Source organism: Gekko japonicus, unplaced genomic scaffold, assembly GCF_001447785.1.
Source record: "Gekko japonicus isolate JY-2015 unplaced genomic scaffold, Gekko_japonicus_V1.1 scaffold1858, whole genome shotgun sequence".
Lineage (NCBI taxonomy): Eukaryota > Metazoa > Chordata > Lepidosauria > Squamata > Gekkonidae > Gekko > Gekko japonicus.
The window spans coordinates 180,779-193,821 of NW_015177068.1; the positions used below are offsets into that span (position 1 = coordinate 180,779).

A 13,043-nucleotide genomic window follows, 5' to 3' on the forward strand; every position below is an offset into this window, starting at 1 on the left:
TGACTAAACACCAAGGCGCACGGAACACTCTCCTTACCTATGCAGATGAATGAGATAAACCTAAGTGTTCTGAGGTTATGCAAATACAATTTTGGGTGGATTTCAATTCTGAACAGTTACACACCTAATTGCAGTTTAAGACCCGAGTGCCTCATGACAGAGTGAGCTCCTGTCTCTGGCCCCAGCTCCTGCCAACCTTGCAGCCTGAAAGCAAGAAATTGCAAATAGATAAATAGGTACTGCTTCGGTGGGAAGGTAACAGTGTTCCGTGCGCCTCGGCGTCAAGTCATGCCAGCCACATGACCACGGAAATGTCTTCGGATAACGCTGTCTCTTTGGCTTGGAAACGGAGATGAGCACCACCCCCTAGAGTTGGATTCAACTAGCTTTCGAGCAAGGGAAACCTTTATCTTTATTTCACCATGTCTAAAAGTGTTACTGTACCCAGTTTGTGTAGGATTAGGGTAGCAAATGAGCTGCTAATATTTGGAAAGATAAGTTTCTGTTCTAATGTAATTGAAACTGGCATTGAAAGAATTACCCTGTGCAGGTATTCTGATGAATTTAGTAGCTCTTTTGGGTTTAGTAGAGATGCAAAGGATAAGAAGTTCCAGGAATACTATTCTGAAAGTCACTGTAGTATAATTTCTTTTTCACTGGTTTCATACCATTTCAAGTGTTTGCTCTTACTTTCATTTAATGTCTTCCCCCCCCCAGATATCGCCGGAATACCAATACCAAAAAACCTCAGTGGCTATTCACTGTTGCCATTGATACTGGCAAAGACCGAAAATAACATTCCATCCAGAAAACAACATCCTCATTGGGTTCTGAGTGAATTTCACGGCTGCAATGTGAATTCTTCAACCTACATGTTGCGAACTGGCAAATGGAAATACATAGCTTATTCAGATGATCATTCAGTATCTCCTCAGTTATTTGGTACATTTTCCACTTGATTAAAAGTTCAATCTGATCCTCATAAGCAGGATAGGCAGTACATCTCATTGTTGCACTAAAGTAGCTGCTGGTGGTCAAGTCGCAGACATTTTCAAGGCAATAAATGTTCAGAGGTGGTTTGCCATTGTCTGGCTCTGCATCACAACTTTGGACTTCCTTGGTGGTCTCCCATCCAAATACTAACCAGGGCCAACCCTGCTTAGCTTCCAAGAACTGATGAGATTGGGCTAGCTTGGGCTATCCAGGTCAGGGCACTAAAGCAACTACACAACTCTTATTTTTCCATAGTATAAGACCCTTGAATGATCAAGCTGCAGAAGTGCAGCTTTGCCATGCAAAGTTTTGTGGGACTCACTAGAAGGCAGAGCAGAGAACAAATGGCGTGAGGGCAGGATGGAAGGGTGGTGCTTGCAGTTAGCTGCCTGTCTGCAGTGACCTTCCAGGATCCTGTACACAGAGGTGTAACTGTACAGATCTGAATACAAGAAATATGTCTTAACTCAAATTACAGGACTGTAAACAATCCTGTCCTGTTGAGAAGGGCAAAGTATGGCAAAGAGAACAGTAGTCAAAGGGAAAGATAGGAAAGGGCAGCAGACTTTTGAAGTGACCTGTGCTCACCAATAGGTTTCTATCTATTGGTGAGGCAGGGGATCTGCCCAACAAAGTGAGGAACAGAATACAAATCAGAGTTGTTGAAACAGTAGGGGAGTGGACTAGCCAGAGCACTAGAGCCGAGAGAAGAATATACTGAACTGGATAGAAAGGTGGTACCAGAAAAGTCTGGGCACTACCTGAAAGACCTGTGTAGCTGCACCCCTTCCTATAGCAGTAGTGAAGCCAATTCTGGTCAGATGTAGGTACAGGACATTTCATAGGAAGTGGTGCTAAGAGCCAGTGAGGCCTCTAGTGCAAGATAGGCATTCTGCCTTCCAATGTAGGCTTTGACTTGGGCTCATCAATGACCTTGGTAGAAATCCTGTGTTAGATGGTGAGCTGAAGATGTTGCAATGAACATGTCTTGGGTAGAGCACTACAGCCGAGAGAAGAATATACTGACCTGGATAGAAAGGTGGTACAAGAAAAGTCTGGACACTACCTAAAAGACCTGTGTAGCTGCACCCCTTCCTATAGCAGTAGTGAAGCCAATTCTGGTCAGATGTAGGTACAGGACATTTCATAGGAAGTGGTGCTAAGAGCCAGTGGGGCCTCTAGTGCAAGATAAGCATTCTGCCTTCCAGTGTAGGCTTTGACTTGGGCTCAACAATGACCTTGGTAGGGATCCTGTGTTAGATGGTGAACTGAAGATGTTGCAATGAACATGTCTTGGGCTCCCAGGATTCAGGAGGATCCATTGGTGTGGCTACTCTGATAGATCTCACAGAGACCTCCTCTGGCTATATTGACTTTTTCTAGCATTGACAGATATAGAGATCTGCATAAGAATCCTCACTAGAATACAAAGCTAGTGCAGAATGCAGCAGCCAGGCTGTTGATGGGTCTCTCCAGGCAGGAGCACATCCGGCCTGTGCTGAAAGCGCTGCACTGGCTGCCAATGGTGTACCGGATCCGCTTCAAAGTGCTGGTTCTTACCTTTAAAGCCCTATATGGCCAGGGTCTGGTCTACCTAAGGGACCGCCTTTCCCCGCATGTTCCCCCAAGTGCACTCCGGTCGGGGAGTCAAAATCTCCTGGTAATCCCAGGACCCAGGAATATCAAATTTGCTGTTACCAGGGCCAGGGCATTTTTGGTGGTGGCTCCTACCTGGTGGAATGAGCTCCCAGAGTTCAACAGGGACTGCAAGACGGAGCTCTTCTGCCAGGCTTTTGAGTAGGAGCCACCACCACTATTATTTCACCATCGCTACCTCTCATTATTGCACTTCAACCATCAATTGTGCGGATATTAAATGGGGTGCAAGACGTTCCTGGATGAAGATGGGATGATTGTGTTGCTAGGAGGTACGTTGCTGGCCTGGAATTAATAACTTTTACCAGACCCCCATCTTGCAACCACTGATTTTGTGACATCTAGAGCACTGACATTTTAGTGTTTTGTACTGTATTGTTTTATTCTGTTTTTATCTGTTTTAACTTTGGCACTAGTGCCTCTTTGTTAGCTGCCCTGAGCCTTCGGGGAGGGCGGGATATAAATCCAATAAACAAATAAATAAAGTTTCCTTCTCCTCCTCCTCAGAGGGTCTTGGGTCCTGACACAAAGCTTCAAGTTCTTAGCCCAGCCTCTTTAGCTACAGTCTGAAGCTGAGACTGTAGCCTTTATATAGTTTACTACTAAACTATGATTCTTCCAGATTGAGTAATGTGATCAGGTATCCCAGGAAACATGTGTGACCAAAAAGAGGTAGAAGTCAGGAGTTGTGTATGCTATAGTTCAGGCCTGGGGGAAACTACAAAAGGTACTAGTAGCATGATTGTGAGGGCTTTGGGTCAGTGGTTTTGAATTTCTCTGTTGAGTTGGAGACTTAGATTTCGACTTCTTTGCCTGTTGAGTTGATCCATTTCTCCTGTGATTTATATACTTGCACACTTAAGGTATTTGTTTAAATAATACAAATGAAAGCATTAGCATTATGATTTTAATATACAAAATGTAAATATAGAACTAGTTAATTTTGAACTGTATGGAACACATCAATTGTGACGGTATGGAGCCAGAAAAGGGAGATAATACCATCTATCAGGTTCCCTCAGTTCCTAATGAAGTACTCTCAACCACCAACCTAATTTGTCTGCTTCAAAGCTGCTTTTCTAGTCTTTTTTAGTGATTTTGCTTCCTCCTTTTTTCACCCACAGTTCAATTAAAAACCAGTCATTTAAAAAATGTAGATGAATGCACACATCCTTTTTGAAGTATGTTGAAAAGATTTAACTGTGGACAAGAGGTAGAGACAGCATCTTCTAGGAGCTGTATTAACTATCACTATTATAGTGCAACACTTTAAACACAAAATACAAAATGTAAATATAGAACTAGATAATTTTGAACTGTATGGAACACATAAATTGTGACGGTATGGAGCCAGAAAAGGGAGATAATACCATCTATCAGGTTCCCTCAGTTCCTAATGAAGTACTCTCAACCACCAACCTAATTTGTCTGCTTCAAAGCTGCTTTTCTAGTCTTTTTTAGTGATTTTGCTTCCTCCTTTTTTCACCCACAGTTCCATTAAAAACCAGTCATTTAAAAAATGTAGATGAATGCACACATCCTTTTTGAAGTATGTTGAAAAGATTTAACTGTGGACAAGAGGTAGAGACAGCATCTTCTAGGAGCTGTATTAACTATCACTATTATAGTGCAACACTTTAAACACTGACCTACAGTGTAAAGAGTGGAGCCACAGTGATGAAGGCTGCTATTAGTCACCTATGTAAGCCTCACTGGTCAGGATCAGGCTGAAGGTAGAGGGATAGAAATTGCCAGCAGCACAGACATTACATTGAGGCATCTTCACTGTTATTTTTCCTGCATACTAGATGGGTGGTTATTCCAGTGTGATGGTGTGTTCGGTAGAAGAATTGCACAGTTGCCACAGACTCTATAACAGTGTGTTGCTGTGTCATTATTAAATGCAGTACTGCAGGCTGAGAAAAGGGTATTGTGTAAGTGTAAGTATTGTGATGGCCATATTGTTTGTATCATAGCATTAAACTGTAACATAGGTTTGTCTCAAAGTAAAGCCTCAATGTGCTTCATATCTATTAATTTATCTTTTCTTTCTTTGTTACAGACCTCTCTGCTGATCCAGATGAACTGACAAATGTAGCAACAAAGTTTCCAAAAATGACCCAAACTTTAGATAGAAAGCTCCATTCCATCATTGACTATCCAAAAGTCTCTGCCCTTGTTGAACTATACAACAAGCAGCAGTTTATCAAATGGAAAGAAAGTGTAGGACAAAATTATTCTGATATTTTAGCTAACCTCAGATGGCATCAGGACTGGAAGAAACATCCAAAGAAATATGAACATGCAATTGATAAGTGGATTAAAGGGAATAGTAATCTATGAAATGGCCGCAGGAAGTGAGTAGTGATTATGCCTAATAATCTGCTTCTGAGCAGTACAACAAATGTTTAAAATCTGAGATAATTTTTGGTAAAGATTGGGAGTGGGAACAGCCATCTTCTAACAAATCTACTCTGCAGATCCAGACTGTGTTAAAATGATGTTAACTGTGGCTAATCTAACCTGTTTTAAACAAGGTTTACTAACCAATTTCAATTCCTAGTTAAGAGGAAACTGTGGTCAGTATTAACCATAGTTAACATTGGTGTCAATGTGTAATACTTAACTGCAGTTGCATCTGGCAGGGAAGAATGTGAGAATATGTACTGGGGAAAGGAAGCTTGTGATTTGCAGTTGCTCTCACTTAGTCTTTTAACTGTAGTTAAGACTAAGTTTGTCATGTGTGTACCAGTTCAAACAGTACATTCAGGAAATAAAAACAAGTAATACAGTTACCACAGCAATATTCTTCTCCACGTAATACTTAGGTACAGTATCAAGCTTCTGAACATGAATCTGTGTTCTAAATAAAGGGTGCAGTAATCAAAATAATTCACAAGCAGGGGACTCACAAAGAGTTGTGGATGCCATCTCATTTACCCCTGTATCCCCATTCACACATTATTTCCTCTTCCCCCCAGGCAGATCCCATGCCCCCCCCCATTTACTGCTTCCATCTCTTGTTCCCACCAGCCTTTATCTCTCTCCCCCCCCCAGTCTTTAGCTTTCTCTTTTCCATTACCCTAGCAGCCTCTCCCTTGGAAAAGTCTGGCCAAGCTGTAAAAGTTGCACAGTAGCAAGTCACATGCTGGGCCTGGCCAGGTTGCTGAGGTTGCGCAGCAACAAGTCACCAGGCAAGTTGCATGGTGGCTGCTGCTGCTGGGCCAATAAGTAGCTTGGTGGCCACCACAAGGTCTGGCCTGAGTAGCACTGTTACTGGATGACCCAGGTGGGAGAGAAGAAGAAAATCCATAAAACTGTCAAATTTGAGTCAGATTTTGTATTTCTAGGCAGTGAGACTGGAGGGATCCTGTCTCAGGAGACTTTATAGGTTTCAGAGCCTGTCTTGTAGGGAAAATAGGCTAATTTGGTGAAGGCTTTAAAAGGAGACTGTGAGAAACTAGAAAGAATGTATGCTTCATTTTATACTGAATTTATGTTTTTTAAAAAATCTTCTGTGCTTGAATTTTTCTTTTCTTTTAACCAACATGCATTGCTAGCCTGTGTTTTTGTTATCTGATCTTTGTTTCATTGAATGCTAGGTTGAAGGCATGAACATGTGGATGAATATGGCTGGGTGTGACTGTGTCCAGTTGAAGGCCACGTGAAGACAAGCCATGAGCAGATAAATCTGTCCAGTGTTTGCAGCAAATACCAGCTGCAAAAGTAGAAGATACTTCTCCAGTTTGCAGGGCATTCAAAGGGACATTACGTGCATGATTGTCTCCCACCCCCCTCAGCCCTTCCATAGTGGTCTCTTGGCTACTGTGCTAGGAAAACTCTGGCCAAGATACTGAAGACACCCCTGGCATCAGACCTCACCAAGTCTCCAAAGTCGCCCACCGCAACCTTCTGATAAGAGGGAAAGTAGTAGTTTTCATCCCAAACATAAGGCACCACCTACCTGGATCTGGCTGATCCTAGAAATGAGGGCACAAACTTTAGAGGGACCTGAGACATAAAGGAGTATAGAAGCAGTAAAGGGCAAGGGAAGGGCAGAATCCCCTTCACCCTCTGTCAAGATTCTCCAATTCAAATTGTATCAGCTCTGTCGAAAGCCTGCCTTGGTATGTATGGATGTGCACATGTCTAAGGGTTGAATACAATGGGGTATTTCTGAATCTTCTTAGTATGAGTTTAATAAACATTACATCTGTATTCAAGAAAGTACTGCCTGGCATTCTCTCATCCCCTCCCTCATGTCTGGGGGAAAATACTGTTGGGTCAGAGTGGATTTAGGTGCAGGTCTGATCACCTCTTTAGCTCATTTATACTAGGCCTGGGCTCATTTTTGGGGCCCAGTGACGACTGTACCTATCTGAGCTGAGTTTCAAGGAAAACCTGGTTAAAGCAGTTTCCAGAAGGAGCCCATACACTTTGGGATACCTAAAGTTGTGCAAAGGCCAAAAAGTCACCTCAGGAATAAAAGCTTGACTGACAATTGTTCTCTGCATCCAGAAATTTACAGATGAAGCATACCTGAATGAGCCCTGTAAATGCTGTGTGTTATACTTGTATATAGTTTCAAGTCTCTTTACTGAACATTATTCTGTCCAAAAAAGCTAATAAAAGTTATTGGGTTTTTCGTGTTTACCTTATGCCTCATCTGAATTAACTAGATTGAGAAACCACTTGGGTTAGTCTGTCAGGTAGAGGTTATGGTAGTGACCATGGTAGTTAAACTTCTCATCACACTACCTCTATTCAAACATAATTGAAAACCTGGACCATAACGTGTAAAATAATATGGATTTAGAATTTCATCTTTAACTCTGCATCTTTTTATAAGAACATATGTAGAGCTTGCTGGATCAGACCACTGGTCCATCTAGTCCAGCAAAATGGACTACCAGTTGCCCTGGAGGGCTCACACTGCATAGAGGCCAAGACCTTCCCGTGATACTGCCTCCCAGCACTGGTATTCAAAGGTGTGATGCCTCTGTGTATGTGGAAAGTGCCATCAAGTCACAGCTGGCTTTTGGCAACCCTGTAGGGTTATCAGGGGTCATTTGGGGGGGGGGACACGGGGGGACGCCATCCCCACCCCCGGGTGAGGTGCGGGGGGGCGGGGCCTGGAGCTCCCTGCTGGTGCCCGCTGGAGGTCGCCGCCGGCTGTGGGGAGGACACACGTCCGGTGATGTCAGGGGGTGTGGCATATGCTAATGAGTTATGCTAATGAGTCCCTCTAGCTCTTTTTCTACGAAATGACCCCTGAGGGTTATCAAGGCAAGATACAAACAGAGGTGGTTTGCCATTGCCTGCCTCTACATAGCAACCCTGGACTTCCTTGGTAGTCTAGCATCCAAATACAAATCAGAGCCAATCCAGTTTAGCGTCCAAGTTCTGGTGAGATTGAGGTAGCCTGGGCCATCTGGATCAGAGTGCCTCTGTGTAGAGACTCCCTTATCCAAGAGGAGGAGGAGGGGGGGAGAAATGGATTTATACCCCGCCCTTTACTCAGAGTCTCAGAGCAACTTACAATCTTCTTTCCTTCCTCTCCCCAAAACAGATGCCCTGTGAGGTAGGTGGGGCTGAGAAAGCTCTGAGAGAACTGCTCTTGAGAGACCAGCTCTGAGAGAACGGTGACTGACCCAAGGTGTTGGCTGCATATGGAGGAGTGATTAAATAAACCCGGTTCTCCAGATTAGAGCCCGCCGCTCCTAACCACTACACCAAACTGGCTCATGAGGTGTTCATGGTTTCAAAGCAAGCTGTGCATACAGAACTGCATGGACTGTCCATAATTATTTTGAGGGTATTGGGTTGCACAGCCGACAGCAGCTGTTTTTCAGCCAAAAACTGAAACCTGTAGTAAACATACCAGTAGTTAACATTGGGTGTGTTAAGGCTAGGTCCATCTGCAGTTCCTCATTGCTATTGTAGAAGAGGCCTCTTCAGATAATTGTTCACAGTTACTATGTTAGGAGAGATCCTCCAAATTCGGGGAGGACCAATCCATGGGGTGGGTTAGCGGTCAATGTATACAGAGAAAGCAGATCTGAATGAGAAATCCAGCCCCAAAGAGACAACGTGACAAGGTGTCTGTAAAAAGCAGTTGTTCTCTTTACTAAATAATATAAAGTTTCACAAGCATACAAAACATAGCAGAATCATACAACCACAAACATACAAGTTCCTTTAGATATAAAGAAAAGAATATAAAATAGTTCCCATAGTTACTTTGGGGTCTGAGATAGGTATTCGCAAAATACTTGTCTTATCCAGAAGCTGTCTTGTAGCAATAGTAGGTTGGAGACTAAGGAAACGTTTTCTAGTATTAATAGCTCTTCCACATTGCTAGAACAAGCCAGCTAAAGTGGGCATGGAGTCTCAGTAGCTGTAAGGCTATACAGCTTCAGAGAGTTCACACAAAAGAGCCTTGCCTAAGGAAAGGGGGCTAAGCCAGGTACAGGGCTAGTTAAGGTGAAGTGCAGAGTGCTGAATGCCCAGATTCAGTGTCCTCTCTGTGTTATATCCCAGGTGGGAGGCGTTGGCCGACTTGTGTCCCACCCTTTTCTCTAAGCTCAACCCAAAGTCACCCTTGGATTGGTTGCAGGTATAGAGGGGCAGGGTTTTCCCTAGGGGAGTGGCAATGTTGTAATTCTAGAGGCTAGCTCATGGACCATTTGGCAGGGTGTGAGGTGCAGCTTCCTGCATCTTCCTTTTGTTGTGCTGATGTAGTTTGTCTCTCTCAGGAGCACAAGAGCTGTAAACAGGATGCTTTGGCATAGAAATGCAGATTTAGGTTTCTGCCTTCCTGACATCTCAGGTCTCTCATAATGGAGAATATGCAGCCAGAAGTTGTCCTTTTCTGCTAACAAAGAACTCACCATGTTGTCTTGTTCCCACAATCCTTTGCTGACTGTGTGTGTGTCAAGCTCCATGTGCATAAACGCAGCAGGCAGAAGGCCTGTCAGGTGAACAGACAGCACTGCAGATGAGACACACACAGGTTTTCCAAGCCCATAGAGATTTGCAGTCCATGTGCACGTGTGTATATCAGCAAGCACAAATAAAAGCAATTTATATGCACATTCCCTAACAATTAAATGCATCAGGCTTACCAAGTACTTACCGTGATTCGGCGGGGGACACATACTTCTTCCCAGGACCATTCCCGCACGGAAAACAGATGCGCCGCACCATGCCGTCACCAGGAAGTGACGCCGAGCCAGCCCCATTGTCAGAGCGTCGCCCAGCATCACTTCCTGGCAACGGCATGGTGCGGCGTGGGTATGTTACAGGGAGGAATGTTCCGCCCGGGGATCGTGTGCCCCCCCCCCGGAATCGCAGTAAGTACTTGGTAACCCTAAAATGCATGGAGATGGGGATGGTAGTACCTCCACTGGCCCCATCCCCAACATCCATGGATTCAGTTGAATGTCTGCAAAAAGCCCTTATGCACACTGTTAAGGGTGGAGCCAGTGGGTGCAATCCTTTTCAATTAATGTGTGAATGAATGCTAAAGGGGGCTGATGTCTTAAAGGCCTTTCAAAACTAGTCAAGTTAATGTTACTGTCTGCATAATTCTAAATACTTAATGTAGCCTTCACTTAGTACACCCTGAATACTTGTTCACATATAGCAACATGGCTTATAACTGCTATTTAGCCATCAGACGTATGTGTCGTTTGGTCTAAATATCCAAGAGAGGTTTGCAGGCAGATTCTCCATAGCAACTGTTGTTCTCATTTTATTGTAAAAGAATTAGACACAGCTCTTCACCTTTCTCTCCACGAAGCAAGGGACAAAAAAACTGAGTGTTTCAGCTTCTTTATGTCTGCTTTCACTATAGTGGAGACAGACAGTCCTCTTGCTTTCTCTTTTCCTCCCAACAAGCTCTAGAATACCAACACAGAATTTTAAATTGGGAAGAGTAAGATGTATCCTGACCTGGATAGCCCAGGCTAGCCCTATCTCATCATTAGATCTCAGAAGTTAAGCAGGATTGGCCCTGGCTAGTATTTGGATGGGAGACCTCCAAGGAATGCCAGAGTTGTGATGTGGAGGCAGGCAATGGCAAACCACCTCTGAGTGTCTCTTGCCTTGAAAACCCCATGGGGTCATCATAATTCAGTTGTGACTGGATGGTACTTTCCACCACCACCACCAGGATGTATAGCCTCAAACATTTATTTTCCTCGAAATAAAGATCAAAATTGTTTAGATAGAGTTTTCCTCTTAGTAAAACAATGGCAGACTATATGGGACATTCTTGTACTAGAATTTCTCAGCAAGTTTAATTCTAGGGCTGAGATTTCTTCCCCCCACCACATATGTTAATATAACATAGCTAAACTAGGAAGACTGAGAGGTACATGGCCTTTATACTTTTCTTGTGCTCACTTGAGCTTCTTAAAGAGGTCAGTTTTTTTATATCTTGCATTTCATAGCCTTTTGTAATCATAGATCACCTTTTTTCCTGTACCCATGTAGTCATCTGCCAGCTGATATCTCCTTGCTGTCGCACTGCTTCACATATATGCAAGATGAGACAAAAGGTGTGGTTCTCTTGTTCTCTATGCATATACACTAGTAGTAAGTGCTCTCCAAAAGCAGCAACAACACAAAGGCAATGGTTTGGGGTCTGGCAACTCAGCAGGTGGGGTCCAATGAGTTACCTGAGGGCCCTGATGCATGTGCGGAAGGCCAATGGTCTAGATGAATAGATACAATATGTAAATTGACTGTTTTTTAAAGGCAAGGCAGGGGCAGGACAAGGGGCCACAGTGGCTCAGTGGTCAAGACACTTAGCTGCAGACTGGAAGGTTTGTAGTTTGGGAGTTCAAGACCTGTCTCTGGCCCCAGCTCCTGCCAACTGAGAGCCAGTTGGGTGTAGGGGTTAGGAGCACAGACTCTAATCTGGGAGAACAGGGTTTGATTCCCCACTCCTCCACTTGCACCTGGCTGGATGGCCTTAAGCAAGCCATAGTTCTAGCACAGCTGTTCTTGAAAAAGAGCAGTTTCTGTCAGAGCTCTCTCAGCCCCACCTACCTCACAGGGTGTCTGTTGTGGGGAGGGGGAGGGAAAGGACTTTGTAAGCCGCTCTGAGACTCCTCTGGGTAGTGAGGGGTGGGGTATAAATCCAATCTCCTCTTCTTCTTCTTCTTCTTCTTCAACCTAGCAATTCGAAAGCAAGAAATTGCAAGTAGATAAATAGGTACCACTTCGGTGGGAAGGTAACAGCGTCCCATGCGCCTTGGTGTCTAGTCATTCCGGCCACATGACCACAGAAATGTCTTCGGACAGTACTGGCTCTTCGGCTTGGAAACAGAGATGAGCACCGCCCCCTAGAGTCGGATTTGACTAGCTTTCGAGCAAGGGAAACCTTTACCTTTTTAGGGGCAGGACGGTGGTTGAGAGAAGGCACATGATTTCTGTAGGGACCAACTGCAAACAAATTTGTGCCTGAGGAAAAAGCTTTTGTGTGGAAAAAAACAACCCAGGAACTAGAATACAAACTTAACAATTCATGAGAAGTAATTCTAGCTGAGCTATCTTTTTGCACATTTTTCCCTGTTGGAGCAAATAGTCCAAAAACAACCTGCTAGACTAGTGCCACTCTTACTGTCATATGAAAAAGGAAGAAAATATACTCCATACACTTCAGAGGTGAAATTCTTCTTCTTTACAAACCACTGGAGTTGTGGAAGCTGTGGTGCATGTGTGTGTATGCTTATATAAGACGTTTCTTTAAACAGGGCATATTTTTGAGTACATCAGCCATCAACATTCAAGGGAGCGGAACATAAAAGCACTTTAAAAGGTCTTTCAGTTTTCCAAGGTATATTTTGTACCTGCTGGTTTGTCACCATCTGCCCCCCACAGACCACTGCCTCAGCCTTCATTACCGATTTTGACAAGTTATACAATGCAGAACAAAATGTGACAACAGCTATCCTATGTTCCATGTACAAAATGTCTTATTTTGTAGATCAGTTTTTAAATTTACAGAACTATTTGCAATGCTGCTGCAGAAATATGACCAAAAAATCAGAATGACATGAGTATTCGCTGTCTTTGCCTAGCAATAGCAGTCCTGGTTCTTTTGCCCCATGAAATCTGGTATGAGGTCTGTAACAATCAGGTATGAAATCTGTAACAATTTAAAACAACCCAAAATTGCTGAAGAAGCAAATGGATTATACAGAACCAGCCCTGATGACCTTACAAGTTGCTCTATGAAATGTTTGTGCTATAACAGCTTGCACAGTTCCTAGCATAATTTACAGGACACCGTGAATCATGTTGCAAGAGATATACCAAAACTTGACGTGTTAATTAGTTCTGGTTACAAACAATTTTCCTTTAGTGAAGATGTAAAAGTTCCCACT

General features: G+C 43.6%; 1 protein-coding gene across 1 annotated transcript in view; it reads left to right on the plus strand.

Annotated features, from left to right (window-relative positions):
- ARSK (arylsulfatase family member K) overlaps positions 1-6,797 on the plus strand; it is a 30,675-nt gene extending 23,878 nt beyond the window's left edge. Inside the window, exons 7-9 of the mRNA XM_015428197.1 lie at positions 718-942; positions 4,712-5,006; positions 6,252-6,797. Coding sequence (XP_015283683.1) covers positions 718-942; positions 4,712-4,992 — 506 coding nt within the window. The 3' untranslated portion in view covers positions 4,993-5,006; positions 6,252-6,797. The remainder of the gene's footprint in view (positions 1-717; positions 943-4,711; positions 5,007-6,251) is intronic.
- Positions 6,798-13,043: the final 6,246 nt, after the last annotated feature.